At 43.4% G+C, this 15359-nt stretch overlaps 2 protein-coding genes across 3 annotated transcripts in view; both read right to left on the bottom strand.

The window, feature by feature from the left end:
* LOC110491671 (rho-related GTP-binding protein RhoN) overlaps positions 1 to 12373 on the bottom strand; it is a 52068-nt gene extending 39695 nt beyond the window's left edge. The window contains exons 1-2 of one of the 2 annotated variants that reach the window (XM_021565293.3): positions 11867 to 12373; positions 11334 to 11421 (exon numbers count right to left, since the gene is read on the bottom strand). In XM_021565293.3, coding sequence (XP_021420968.1) covers positions 11334 to 11421; positions 11867 to 11968 — 190 coding nt within the window. In that variant the 5' untranslated portion in view covers positions 11969 to 12373. The remainder of the gene's footprint in view (positions 1 to 11333; positions 11422 to 11866) is intronic. The other variant, XM_036946560.2, reaches the window with a different exon arrangement.
* LOC149976570 (uncharacterized) lies at positions 910 to 2919 on the bottom strand. Its single transcript, XM_090202319.1, has one exon. The coding sequence runs from the start codon at positions 2269 to 2271 to the stop codon at positions 1075 to 1077; it is 1197 nt and encodes a 398-aa protein (XP_090058445.1). The 5' UTR covers positions 2272 to 2919; the 3' UTR covers positions 910 to 1074.
* Positions 12374 to 15359: the final 2986 nt, after the last annotated feature.

Raw genomic sequence — 15359 nt, 5'->3', positions numbered from 1 at the left:
GAGACCATATGCTGGTGCGGTTGGCCCAGGGTTCCTCCTAATGCAATACAATGCTAGACCTCATGTGGCTGGAGTGTGTCAGCAGTTCCTGCAAGAGGGTGGCATTGATGCTATGGACTGGCCCGCCCGTTCCCCAGACCTGAATCCAATTTAGCACATCTGGGACATCATGTCTCGCTCCATCCACCAACGCCACGTTGCACCACAGACTGTCCAGGAGTTGGCGGATGCTTTAGTCCAGGTCTGGGAGGAGATCCCTCAGGGGACCATCCGCTACCTCATCAGGAGCATGCCCAGGGGTTGTAGGGAGGTCATACAGGCACGTGGAGGCCACATACACTACTGAGCCTCATTTTGACTTGTTTTAAGGACATTACATCAAAGTTGGATCAGCCTGTAGTGTGGTTTTCCACTTTAATTTTGAGTGTGACTCCAAATCCAGACCTCCATGGGTTGATCAATTCAATTTTTGTGTGATTTTGTTGTCAGCACATTCAACTATGTAAAGAAAAAAGTATTTAATATGAATATTTCATTCATTCAGATCTAGGATGTGTTATTTTAGTGTTCCCTTTATTTTTTTGAGCAGTGTATATTTAATCCATTTTGAATTCAGGCTGTAACACAACAAAATGTGAATTAAGTCAAGTGGTATGAATACATTCTGAAGGCACTGTATCTGCACATGTCTGACGTAGCAAAATATTTTCAGGGACACTTTTGGCTTGTGAGTGCTACTTTCAGAACTACTGGCAAAAAACAGTTTGCAAAAGTACAGAAGAATCATTTGTTAAACCATTTTTTTTCTCTGAAAAATCTATTTGATCAATTAAATAATGTTTCTTATTCATTTACACCACAACAGTACAACAACAAATCAAAATACCCCAAAATGACTTTAAACATACGTTTTAAATGCAATATATTTTTATTACTATTCTAAAGAAATTAAATTCAATTACAAACAGAAAAAATAAGTCTTCATAGGTGGCAGTCTCCATGTGATCTCATTTGGAGATTCAATATCTGCTGCTTTTATTCAATGTCACTTGGTTTAAGAAGTAGTCCTCGGTCTTAATCGATACAAACTTCAGTGAGCCCGGAATGTGTGTAGCAGGGCTTCTCGGTTGCCTCGTAGTTGGATGCCTCAGCATTGTCGGATACAACTTCGGCTAGCTTGGTGTCGAATGGGTTTAATGCCACCTGGATGGTAGGCTCAGAGTCAGGCACAAGAAAGTTCTCTGGGATGCTAGACAGAGGCGGCTCACACTCTCTCAGGCTGACGGCACTCTTTCCGGGTCTCTTTTCTGATTCAGATTTGTCCTCGGTGGAGATTGACTCCTTGGACTTGTGCAACTCTTTTGCCGAATCGTCAGAAATGTGGGCACACTGTGGTGTGGATGATGCCTGTTTCAAACCAAAGCGTGAAGATATGCTCTCCCGAACTCTGGACACCAGTGTCTGTGGTTCATCGGTGGCTGGTTGTCTTTTCTTCAGCCTGGCAGCAGCCATAGCATCAGATCTCCTTCTAGCCTCCTTGGAGATTCTCACAGCATCATAGAGTACCACTATTACGATAAAGCCATAGAAAAAGAGCCCCAAAATCAGGTTCACCTTCACAAGTGGCTCGGAGTAAGAAGGGTCGGTCAATATGTTGACTCTGGGTTTGATCTTCAGGGTGCTCTTCTGAGCTTTTGAAGCTGGAGCCTGATCATTTTCTTTGAAGACGTCATCGTCACCATGTAATGCTGTTTGCTTGTAAGCCAGTAGATAAGGAATAGGTTTCTCTACAATCTTCTGGGGGACTTTAGCTTTACCTTGGAAAGTATCATCTTTCATCCGCTGAGGTTGTTCCAGCATCTGGTCCACTTGCACCATTTTGGTCAGTTTTGCAGCATTGGGGATGTCCTGAACAGGGTGGTCCTTCACTGGCATCAAAGGCTTGTGCTCTGGAACATAAATCAGGGGCTCTGAGGGGTCCTTGGCATTTTTGGAGGAATATCCTTTAGTCGACTGGCCCACATTACCTGGAGAAGAATCGTCTTTCACCCGTAAACTCTCAAGTTGTTCCAGCAATGTCTTAAAATGTGTCTCTTTGGTAGCGTCGGGGTTGTTCAGAACAGGGTGGTCCTTCACTGGCATCAAAGTCGTCTGGTCCGAAGACGAAGAAGACAACACATTTGTAGCAGCAGGCGATAGGAGACAGAAAATAACAGCCAAAAATAACATCTTCATGTTGCACAGCCCACCTTTCTGGGCGAGCTGTGCCATTTTGATGAAAGAAATCGTCTTTCAAAAGTAGGCAGTACAAATTGCAAGTCAAACTCCCACCTGTCAGCTGTGCTTTGTAAAAGTGATTTGGGTTTACTGTTCACTGTCAAAGATACATAAGATATGGACCCAGCATGAGGTAATAGAAGAGCCGATTACGACATCACGAGTTCCAGAATGTTTACTGTGGGCCTATCATGAAACATAATATTATATGGATCCAGTATGTTACACAAGAATCTGATTTTGACATCACCAGTTCTAGAATGTTGACAGTGGACAGTCAACAATTCTGTAACCTGCTCTTCATTGTATTTATTCAGTCATATTTCTATGGATACATGTTGCAAACTGTCCCTTAACTGGTTTTAATACCATTTTTTTTTGTGAGCATAGATGTGAGCATCTTGGATGCAATGGTGACCCATCATTCAGGGCAGGTGGTGCAGAGCCACACCTGTTTAGCAAGAAAATGTATTGAGCCAATAAAGCCGCATACAAACTTGGTCTCTTTTTTTGCTTTCTTGAGTGACACAGCTCCAAAATGTAGGTGTTTCAGCCTAGCTCAGTGCTTTCTGTGGTGGTGGGGTGGCCAGTGGAAAATAAGGTGGTGCGTAGGGGTTGGTAATGTTCTCTAGTTGCCCTGTGATTGGCTCAGTGTTCTGTCACTCATGGGAATACTATGTCACTGCAAAATCTACGGAGAGAGGTAGAAAATCCGAGCCCCTTGGGTGCTGCCATAGAGTTACATTAGAAGTGCCCATCCAAGAAGGCTCAAAGTCATTGGCCACTGATAAAATTATGTCGAAATCGCGTTATATCTACCGTAGCTTTGATTGGACTGATCATGTCAACATCATACTTTCAAACTCTTAGCAAGCAAGCTAGTTGAATCAAGTTGACAATCTACTGGCAAATCCCTTTCAATCCTTGTCATATGAAGATAAATTAGAAACAGATAAAACATTATTGGACATAAACATTACACAACAAGTTGGAAATCGCAAATTCAACCATGAGTGGTTTAGAAGGAATCGGTGGCTAAATGCAAGCATTGCAAAGCAATCACTAGCCTGCTATTCAGTGGAGTGGGTGTGTGGTCCAAGTCTGGGTTTAAGGGTCTCTTTTCCAAGCTTAAAAGGATAAACATGCAACATTGGCCATGCTGTCAATCCAGCATGACTGCTCACGCACTCAAAACAACTGGAAACACAGAACTGGGAAATCTCAGACTTCAGTGAGTTCAAAACAACTGGGAACTCTGACAAAAATGAGCTCTGACTGGGAAAATACGTTTTGAACAGTCATCCAACTCGGAATTGCAAGTCGGGAACTCGGAACTCTGAACTGAAGATCACTGACATCATGATTCGACCTTGTTTTTTTCAGAGTTCCCAGTTGTCTTGAAAGCACCATAAATCCTGAGAATGCCAGACTTTGATGACAAAAATTTGATAACAAAATTTGCCCACGAAGGATCGCCGCGCCACCTTCCTGTTCAAGTGAGCACAGCACAACAAGGTGAGTCCAAAAATGTCTTGTATGCTGCTGCATAAATTATGTAATATGCCAGGGAGATATACTGTCGCTAAGAAAGTAATACTAAGTTTATGTTGTGTAGTAAGCTGTTACTAGCTCATGTGCCTCACCCTAATAATTTGGTCTCTTTTCCCCTCAAGTAGCCGAGTGGTTAGAGCGTTGGACTAGTAACCGAAAGGTTGCAAGTTCAAATCCCCGAGCTGACGAGGCAAAAATCTGTCGTTCTGCTCCTGAACAAGGCAGTTAACCCACTGTTCCTAGGCCATCATTGAAAATAAGAATTTGTTCTTAACTGACTTGCCTAGTTAAATAAAGGTCAAATTAAAAAATAATATAGCCTACTGTGATCTTGGTGTTGCACATGTAGCCTGTAGCCTGTTTTAGAGAAATGTCATCATTGAATATTGTAAGAGCTTTCATTGTCTGCTTATATGCTCCCTTTATTTATCCTGCGGGTCTAACTTGAGAGCAGGCACCGCAAGTACAGGCACCACTGCGCTCCGACAGTCAGCCGGGTGTGGATTGATCTCAATGAGGACACATCGTTGAGCAACATGACATGATATATTTTTCTCTCTATTGTTTGGGTAATCACAATTATGAATTTTTTTTCTCCACTTGAGCAATACAAAAGTTTTCACCTGCTGTTTCCGTCGTTCTATTGAATTGAAGAAGGGAGAAAAAAAACGTGATATCCAGCTGATACAGTTTACAGCTGCTAAGACATCATGTCACAAGGCCCTACTCTGGGAAGTGTCGGTAAACATAAAGGCAGACGCTGAAAGGCGATCGAGATACGGTGGCACTCTGCAGAAGTGCGGCTTTAGCGTGGCAGGTTCCATCAACGCTGTTTGCAACTACTGAAAGAGAGTAGACAGCGCTTGTAAAAGGCGCCGCTTGTGAAATCAAATGTGTTCTCGAGGATTCACCTCGCTATGTAGAGCTTTAAATAAATACCCTCCACTACGTCCCGAGTCCGACGGTCATACAGTATAGAGGTAATTCACACTGAACACAGGAAAGAGGAACTTTGAAACGGGGACACTTCATTTCCAGTTGGGCAACATCATGGAAGACGTGGGGTCGCTCCCCACTCAATAATGGTTGGCTATTGTGAGGAAAGACTGGTGCGGTCATAGCAAATGTCTTGAATTATAAATGAGGGATAGAATTGGCTTAGGGGGTAGATGAATGGATACTTGCATGACCCTCTTTGGTGTGTGTGTGTGTGTGTGTGTGTGTGTGTGTGTGTGTTCTAGGAATGGGCTACTGAACAGTCTGAGGTCTGTCAGTGAAAGCAAGTGAGTTTGGAGGAGATGGATGCGTTTCCCATGGGGGTGTGGCGGAGAAGCATCTAGGCCATTGATTTTCAATGTTCCCTGTGCTTTTAATGGGCACCATGACCAGGAGTAGATCAAGCCAACCAGACACACACCCACTCACACCGACTACATAGCCCTTTTGAGTTTCATTTGTTGCTTTTAACTCAAACTACTCTCGCTCACTTTTAGACTTGAGCATGAACCCGAGCTAGGTGTCCCTCTCTCTCTCTCTCTCTTCCTCTCTCTGTCTCTCATCTCATCTGGGCTGGCTTTCAAGGAGCCAACATCTGATAGAGGTCATAAAATCTCCTCATTAATTAATGAGAACCACCTGCTGTGCCAATACCAGAGTGGGACTCCATTTCAGTCTGAGAGAATTGCAACGGGGAGCGTGGAGAGGGGGAGATCTATACTATATACTGTGTGGTTGTGTAAGGATGGGTGTAAGGATCAGGGCTCTAGATAAGTTTCACTGAGCTGAGAGCTGAGATCAAACCTGTGCCAAAGTCTTCCTGAGCAGGAAGTTGCCTGAGGGACAGACTTCAGGTGCACCTCTCTGTCGAGTTCCTTCTTGGTGTTACGCTGTTTTGTGTGTATATGACACTGCAGGTTGAGCAGGTTTCTATGGACTCTTACCTTGCACACGGTTGACTTTGAAGCAGGCAAGTCGTTTGATGCATTGGGTTTGGCCTAGAGCAGACCTATACAGGCCTGAAACTCCACAGCGCTGCTACTACTTTTCATCTTTTGAATATTTCCCTCTACAGGGACGGATTCAGACCTGGGACAGCCCGGTTAGTGGACTCTCTGAATAATGAATGGCATTAACCAATACATCAACTACAAGACCTTGACGGTCAGATTTGAATACCCTGGCCTAGACTGAGAACAGCTAAAAGCTAGAGCTAACACTTAGAAAAAAAGAGATGTAAGCCTAGCATTGTGCTAGTACATCCTGTACCTCTTCTGATACTTAAACTTATTTACTTATTCTGGTATTGTATACTGTTATTTTGGGACATCTGATGAGACACAAACTGATGATTTGAATTCTATGTGCCACTTTTGAAATATAACGAACACTGGAGTGTAACCAGAATTAGGATAAAATCCCTGAGCCTCCCTCCCAAAACAACAACACACACACACTCTATCTCAATCCCATCCAAATCCCCCCACTCATTCACTAGTTCATCCGCCTGGGTTTTTTTTTCTGTGTTGCTCTTTTGTCACACTGCATAAACAGATTACGTTGAGCCTTATATGGCTGATGTGGCGTGATAGAGAGAGTGTGGATCAGCCATCTCTGCTATCTACACCGCTGTGAGGATAGAGGATCAAGAGGGGAGAGGGGTTAGCGGAGATGCTAGGCTAATCAAGCGCAATGATCATAAGAGGCATTAGCGCGACAGAGTGGGAGTCCTGACCTTGTTTTGACTGAGCGAGAGGAGAGAGGGGAGATAAAAAGAATAATAATAATAATTGAGCGAGAGACCAATCAGGCGGTGGGAAAAAGAATAGGACGAAGGGTGAGAGCGCATGAGTGCAATCAAAAGAGGAGTGACAGTGAAGGGGCGAGAGGGAGAAGGTGATGAAAAAGAGGGAGAGAGAGAGAGGGAGGGAGAGACAGGGGGCAAGTGTTTGGTCACTGAGCGAGCGTGGGGATAAGTGTATGGTTAATTACTGCCACTCTGTTTCTGTCAGCAAGCAGGCGACTAGCTCGGGCTCCAGTGGAATGGCTGGCCACTCTCACCTCCCCTCCGTGTGTCTGTCTCCTTCACGTCCCACCCCTTAGTCTCTCTGCTTGACTTCTCTTCTCCTCCTCTCATCTGTCTTCACTTAGTCACCCTCCTCCTTTCCACTCTTCTCCTCTCTGCTCCTCCTCCACTCTAAATTCTCCTCCACTTGTCCTCTCCTTGATTTCTCCTCCTCTCCTCAGTCTTCACACCACCTCACCTGCCATCAGTTTCTCCCCCTCTTCTTCTTTGTCTACACTCCTCCTCTTCCTCCTCTACTCTTTTCCCTCACTCCACTAGTCCCCGCCCTATCAGCCACACCCAGCAGCTGCCTCTCTGGCTAATGAGCTGTGAGCATGGGGGGGGGAGTGGAAGAGACAATGAGAGAGAGCGAGAGCAGGACAGGGTGAGCTATCCTGTAGTTAATTCATTCTCCTCGACCTCAGTCATTGTTAACACTCACTGGTTTGGTTCATCTACTCACCTGCTGCCATGCAAAGCTAACACATTACTGTGCCAGGCTAGCACATCCATCCATTTACATACACACATACATGGCTGTCTGTCTCTCACACTCATACACACACACATACAAAACAAATAATATATTGCATAACAAATTCAACCATGAGTGAAGGGATAGAAATTAACACTCCTGAGTATTGCAGGTAGCATGTCTATACCTCACATGGTCACACACACAAACATTATTTCACAAATCCTGTTTATCTTTCAGATCCTATTGTTATGATACCTAACAACACACGCACAAAGAGGCAAAGCACTTCCGGGCAGAAAATAGCAGAAACAGTGCTCCACGCACACTCCACACACACGCATGCACACAAACACTGCCCCGTCTACATGCGCCAAGTCACTAACCCTCATTTAGCCAGTTAGCAACAAAAGGTCCCGTGCCAGGGGACTTATGCTATTGTAATGTGAGTGGGAGCAAATACACCTGTCCAATGAGATCTACCCAGATTAGAACCTGCCTCTTCCGAACAATCTATTTATACAACTAATAGGAGGCTGGGTAGGGTCAGAAGTGGGTCATATAGTACCTTCCTTCTATATAGCTGGGAGAAATCCACTTAGCCACATCTACTTTCACCAAGTCTACCTATAATCTGTAAGCCATTGATTTGTTTAGTATAGGCGGCTCGCTAGGAAAGAAGAAATGTCTGGAGTTGCCAGGGCCACCTTCTGAGGTTGTGTTTCAAACCAATTGAGACCATTTTCTTTTAGGCTTGGGGCAAGTATAGCTTCAGCATAGGGTCGCTGGTAGGAGAAAACACTGAGACAGTCGTCTGAGATGGCTAGAATTCCTTATTGACGCCGTCCATCAACGCTACTTGTTATCCACGACAGTGTTCCAAAAGCCAGGCGAATAGCTCCTGGGTGGTTGAAATGGGTGTTGTTGAAATGCACTTAGACATTTCAGCAACACCCACTTCAGTGAGCTCTCGAACCGCATCTTAACAACACCCATTACCACCAAGCAATATCTAAACAAGCACACAGGTTTCTTGGTCTCACGGCTTTAGCTGGTCTGTCTGTCTGTCTGTCTTCATTGTCAACGTCTTGTCGTCACTCGAATGAGTGTGACAACATGTTCAGAGGCATTGTTGTTACGTTAGAGGAAGAATGTGGGACAGTCACCGGGCCCTAGTGCCACGTTCACATGCTAGTCGGAACTTTCTATTTCCTGGTTGTGATGTTGGAAATACGACTTTGCTTCGTTCATGTGCTTTTTGGTCAGAACAATTCTTCAACCAATATGATTTTAGCTAGCTTGATAAGCTTGCTAATATTGATCTGACTTGGATGGTCATCCAAGCTAACTAATCTAGGGCGAGAGAATGTTTTTGTTACCTGTCTTTTAATGAGAAACTCCAAATAATGACATTAACACATATTGCTAAGAATGGGACAGTAGGGTGACTGCTCTAGCTGGTCTCGAACTCAGGCCACAAGCACCAATGACAAACAACCTAACCACTGTCCCAATAAGGGATATCTCCAGGGTATGTGCTTATTGGGCCAGTATAGTTAGGCCCTGTCCAGAAGAAACCTGAACCCCTCCTCCCTCGGCACTTGTGTAGATCTGAAACAACTTGATAAGTGTAAGAAATAGGGTGAATACACTTTGAAGTAAATCTCAGCTCTGTTAAAAGTACACTCAAGAAAATTAACTGAACAAAAATATCAATTGAACACGTAAAGTGTTGGTCCCATGTCTCATGAGCTGGAGAGAAAAAATCCCAGAAATGTTCCATACGCACAAAAAGCGTATTCCTCTCAAGTTTTGTGCACTAATTTGTTTACATCCCTGTTAGTGAGCTTTTCTCATTTGCCAAGATAATTCATCCACCTGACAGGTGTGACACATCAAGAAGCTGATTAAACAGCATGATAATTACACAGGTGCACCTTGTGCTGTGGACAATAAAAGGCCACTTTAAAATGTGCAGTTTTGTCACACAACACAATGCCACAGATGTCTCAAGTTTTGAGGGGGCGTGCAATTGGCATGCTGAAAGAATGTCCATCAGAGCTGTTGCCTGATAATTTAATGTTAATTTCTCTACCATAAGCTGCCTCCAACGTAATTTTAGAGAATTTGGCAGTACTTCCAACCGGCCTCACAACCATAGACCACATGTAACCACACCAGCCCAGGACCTCCACATCCGACTTCTTCAGGATCGTCTGAGGAGGGGTGGGTGTGCTGATGAGTATTTCTGTCTGTAATAAAGCCCTTTTGTTTGGGAAAGCTAATTCTGATTCGCTGGGCCTGGCTCCCCAGTGGGGGGGCCTGGCTGCCAAGTGGGTGGGCCTATGCCTACCCATGGTTGCACCCCTGCCCATTCATGTGAAATCTATAGATTAGGGCCTAATGAATTTCTTTCAATTGACTGATTTCCTTATTTGAACTGTAACTCTGTAAACACTTTGAAATTGCTGCATATTGCGTTTATTTTTTTGTTCAGTATATTTTATGGATCATAGTGATTCAGGACTATCATTAAAACAGGTTAAGATGCCCCACCAACATTAGACAACTATACAGAAAGCCATTAAATTGCTGAAATAAGTCAACAAAATCAATGATGAACGAATAGTCAGATTAATAACTGATACCTTACACAGATAAGGTGTCAGATCAGAATATCGTGAACCAAGAGGCTGTGAGTCCAAATCCCAGGTGAGGTCATGTTGAATAATAATTGCTGATTAATTGAACAAGCACAATGTAATCATGTATGTCAAAGTGTGTCAAATATGTCAATTGAAAACACTGTGTCTTAAAAGCACTGCGTGTATGAGTATCCCTAACCTTGCCAACAGACAAAGAGCTGTGAATGGAGGGCCTTGATTGGCTTGGCATCAGTAACGTGATGTGTGTTTTGGGGGGTGGCACAAATGTTTTTTTGCCACATTCCCATGAAACATGACTAGAACATCAATGTGCCCAGTTTTCTGTAGGTTAGGAGAATATTCCATCAACATCCCGCCAAACATACACAGAGCATGCTTGCCATGTTCTCAGAATATAAGATATTCGTGTTCTTGACACGTTTTATGGGAGTGTTGCAAGAAAATGTATTTGTCAAGTTTTCGGAGTGTTAGGAGAACCAAACATACACAGAACATGGTTGCCATGTTCTCAGAAAATAATATATTAATATTCTAGTCATGTCTTCTCTTAACCTACAGAAAACTGGACACATTGATGTTCTTGCAACGTCCGCATGAAACGTGTCTGGAACATTAATATTTTCAGTTCTGAGAACATTGTAAACCATTCTGGATAAATTATATTTTACATTAAGGGGATGATCTCTTGGAAAAATTCCTTGCACATCATGGGAACATTCCTATGAAAACGTTAGTTAATGACCTAATGAGACTTAAGCAAACTTTCTCTAAAGTTGTGGGAACGTTTGTTGTTAGCTGGGATTCAAGTGAAACTTCCCACTGGGAACTAGGCGCTTCTGATAACTCTGATTGGACATGAAAGCGGCAATCCCTCAAAAAGACAGATTGGTGCAATAAAATACCAGATCAACTGCAGCAGGCCTAAAGGCTTGACATTCAATATGCACTCAACTGTCAAAAAGCAGGAATTAACAAGAAATGTCCAAGAAAGGTAGCCTCCCTTGAAAATATGTAATTTCTGTGCGTAGTTTTGTGGGCACAAAAACACAAATTGCTATGCATAATTTGTTGGGAAAATCCAGCATTATTAATCCGAATAAATATAATTAATTTGAACAACAAGATTTTTCTGAATGCTCAAAACTGTCGCATCATTGCCAATTTCTGCACCTTGAGCGGAGCCTAGCAGACTAAAAGAGACCTGGCTCACTGCCCACATTACTTGTGCGAGTTGTGACATCTTCGAGTCCAAGTGTCAACATTTATTTATTAAATTAGTCCCGCTTGAAGCCACAGTCCTTACCTGATGTGTCCCACATGTTCAGCTCAATCCTCTGTTTCTCGATCTCGAAACTCGCCGTGTAGTTCTCGAAGACAGTCGGGACATAATTCTGAAAAGAAAAATTTCAAATGGCAAAATGAAAACCTAAATCTGCCCAATGATGCAAAATGATACCATGTTCCATTCCCACTCATCTCGGCTGATAAAGTCTGGTTTAGGCTTATTCCTCTATCACATATCACATGTAGGTTATGTGCATATGGCAGACACCATATTAATTCTGAGCCAAATCTAAGACACATGGCTAGGGATAAGGCTAAATGTATGTCATTAAATGGAAAATATGTGCCATAGATTTAGGCTATATACATTAGGCTATAGACAGGATCTAAAGCCTAAAAACTTTAGAATCATTAAATGTTTTAAAACATAGTTTATGGATTTGCCTGATGCGCGCATGGTGCGAACGCTAAACGAATATTTGTATTTTATTTAAAATAATGATTTATTTATTACAATCGTACAAACTTCGTAATACAATCGCAATGACGTACCTCTGGATACGAGTCTTTGGCGAATACATGAAGTAATGCCGTTTTGCCACATTGCGTATCGCCGACCACCACGATTTTACAGCGGCTGCCCTTGCTCTCCATAGTGCCGTCTATTTGGTTATGATGCGTCGCCTTCTTTTCATTTAGCTACACTCCAGAATAGTCCCCAAGTCAAAGTGTAGAAAGTAGATACCGGTGAGATTTCCCTCCCTGTTTTCAGTTTTATTCCTCGCTGTGTGTGCGCCTTTCCGAAGCTTTGACTGTCAGACTCAGAACTGTAATAACTCTTTAGCGCGCCTGCATAGCCTACTCCACAATGTTCCTGCTTGCCACCGCTGGATGCTGACAGAGCGTGAGTTTGTATTTTCACTTTCCTCTTTAGACCCGCCCATCAGCCACTAACAACCAATGAGAATGTCTGAGGAGCTAACGTTTATTTGCATGCCAACTGTTCGGGATAATGTCATAATCATCCATCAACAACACCTTTGATCAAATCTGAAGAATAGTTTTGTGAAATAAATCCCCCCCCTTTACAAGAACACATACCCCTATCTCTCTCTCTCTCTCTCTCTCTCTCTCTCTCTCTCTCTCTCTCTCTCAGACACAAACACACACTTATCTCTCTCACCCATCTCTCGTATACTGTAATCTCCTGGTATTTTCCCTTTTTAAGAGTTGACTGAACCTTACCATGCTTGGCAGTAGTGGTTGGTGCTAGCTGGTTAACGCAAATGCCATGCCGTGAAAAATGAGTGGCATACTGAATCCAGTAGAGGTTGTGTATTCTGTGATTCTAAAATTAATATCAACACAATTATCTTCATCAGTGCTCCCTTCGTGACACCTCTGGTCTACAGGGCAATCTCTCCAAACATCTGCAGAGATTTAGTTCTGTGGTTCCCGAGATCACGGTCAGAAGCAACACGTCTGCACTGGTCTTGCATTGACACAATGACCAGGTTTCTATCGCCATCTTCTGGTGAGAAAGGGCACACAAGAATATTGAGCGTCCAACTCCAAATCCCACTTTGTATTATATTACATATGCCATTTAGCAGACGGTTACAATCCAAAGCCATGTACAGTAGTGCGTGCATACATTTTCACATGGGCCTGTTTCACAATGCAGTGTTGTGTTGTATTACAGAACGGGACTCGAGGAGAGGCCATAGGCTGCATGGAGCTATTTTCTTCCAATTGCCATTCTTTCCATTGACTTGTTGGTGCGCATCCTTGCACAAAGAGGATGCCATTGCCATCCATTCAGCTGCAGGTGGCAGCACAAGACAATGCACAAAGCGATGGACACAACAACTAGCGACATGTATTCATCACTCTAGAGAACTCTTTCCACTGCTCCAGAGTCCAACTGCTGCCAGCTTTACGTCACTCCATCCGACGCTTAGCATTGCGCGTGGTGATTTTAGCCTTGGTGATTTTAGCCTTTTAGCTGCCGCTCGGCCATGGAAACCCATTCCATTAAGCTCCAGAGGAACAGTTCTTGTTCTGATGTTGGAACTCAGTAGTGAGTGTTGCGACGGAGGACAGACGTGATTTTTAAGTGCTATGCCCTCCACCACTCAGCGGTCGCGTTCTGTGAGCTTGTGTGACCTGTCACTTCACGACTGAGCCTTTGTCGCTCTTGGACATTTCCACTTCACAATAACAGCGTTACAGTTGACCGGGGCAGCTCTAAACAGGGCAGAAATGTGCCGAACTGACTTGTTAGTAAGGTGGCCTCCTATGACAGTGCCACATTGAAAGTCACTGAGCTCTTCAGTAAGGCCATTCTACTGCCAATGTTTGTCTCTGGAGATTGCATGCCTGTGTGCCTGATTTTATACACCGGTCAGTAACGGGTGTGGCTGAGAAGCCACGACTTTGAAGGGTTGTTCACATATATCATATATGGTGTATGTCTTCTCTCTCCCCCCACACACCTGTAAAAACAAAGGTATTATGGACACATAATAGTACACATACCATGGTCACCTATGGGAGGGTCTAATTTCATAAGTAGCCTACATTAGTGTTGTATAGTTTTTATAGCTTAAGAAATTTGACTCTTCTATGAAGTTGTTGGTGTGTGCATGTACCGAAAGCTCACTCAACAGCTAGCTTGACATGTTGCTGGTGGAGCTACCGAATTTGAGACTTTTCGATGGCTCAAACGGTTTGAAGGAGTGGGGTCAAGTGTGTTTGCCGGCAGAGGATTACTGGTTCGAGCCCCCATGGGGACATGGGCAGTGGAGGAGCTATGCAATTAGCAGCACACTGACGTCAGTTTCGCGTGCTTGTGTGTGTTGCGCCTTGCCCACTCTTTCTGACCTATAGCAACTGGGTCGTTCCACGAGTACATTGTGTTTGACATTTTAGGCCGTGGACACGGAGCTACAGCAGCACGCGGTAATTAACCTCTCCAAAAAAAGAGCTCACTGACGCACAAGTCTCAGTCTTGTCTAAGGGCCTCTCTTTTCTACCTTCATGTACAGACAAACCCTTTGATAGGAAAGTAGATCTGTTGAAATTCTTTCCCAAAATTAAACTTAACCAACAATGAACTGTTACTAATTTTAAGCCCAAAAGGCCAGCTTAATAAAGATAAAGTATTTCGCTACACTCGCATTAACATCTGCTAACCGTGTGTATGTGACCAATAAAATTTGATTTGATTTGATACCCGCAAGAGCAGTGTCTGTCGGTTTCTTATTTTTTTCTCATGTTATTCAATTGTTACTATGCACCTGCCACAAAGACAGCTCAAATGTGCAAGTGCCTTTTGAATTTTGACCCACTTAATCCAAAAATGTCTCCAAATTGTCACCATCATTGCAAACCCCTAGTTATGTTCTTGCTTTGACAAAGTCATTTCTGAAGGTAGTTTATTTTGTGTGATTAATGATTAATTTATGTCTGTCCGTTATGTGAACTGAACTTTCGTTTTAATATGGTGAAAATATTCCTTAAAAAAAAAAAAAAAAAAGAAACATTGAACATTATAATAGTCATATCATAATGTAAAAGCAAGTGAGCTGGTTCAACTTTTTGGGGGCAATTTTATTTTTTTAAGGTGGCTTGTTTGCCCCTCAATCAGACCCTACAAACAAGAGGAGTAGGAAGTGAAAAATGGCAGCCCTGTCCTGCAAGTGCCAGGCTCTCTATTAACTCAGGCATTTCCTGCCATGCCCCTTGGCCACATCTTTATCACCTAGTGACTTCCTGTTTCACAGACTGGGACAACACAAAAACTTTCATGACTGCCTTTTGCAGTTTTAGGACCCCTCAACTACAGGTTCCATTATGTCAATGGTTCCACACTGGGTCTAATTGTAAGGAACCTCGTCCTCCTCTTCTGAGGAGGAGAAGCGAGAAGGATCGGAGGACATAAACTGAACACTACGAAATACAAAACAATAAACGTGAAATTAACGAAACAGTCCCGTGTGGCGACAAACACTGACACGGAAGACAAACACCCACAACCCAAAAC

This window comes from Oncorhynchus mykiss, chromosome 16 (genome assembly GCF_057628025.1).
Source record: "Oncorhynchus mykiss isolate SJ-2025 chromosome 16, ASM5762802v1, whole genome shotgun sequence".
NCBI lineage: Eukaryota > Metazoa > Chordata > Actinopteri > Salmoniformes > Salmonidae > Oncorhynchus > Oncorhynchus mykiss.
The sequence above is the reverse complement of the archived record's forward strand: the minus strand, read 5'-3'. Positions and strand labels throughout refer to the sequence as shown.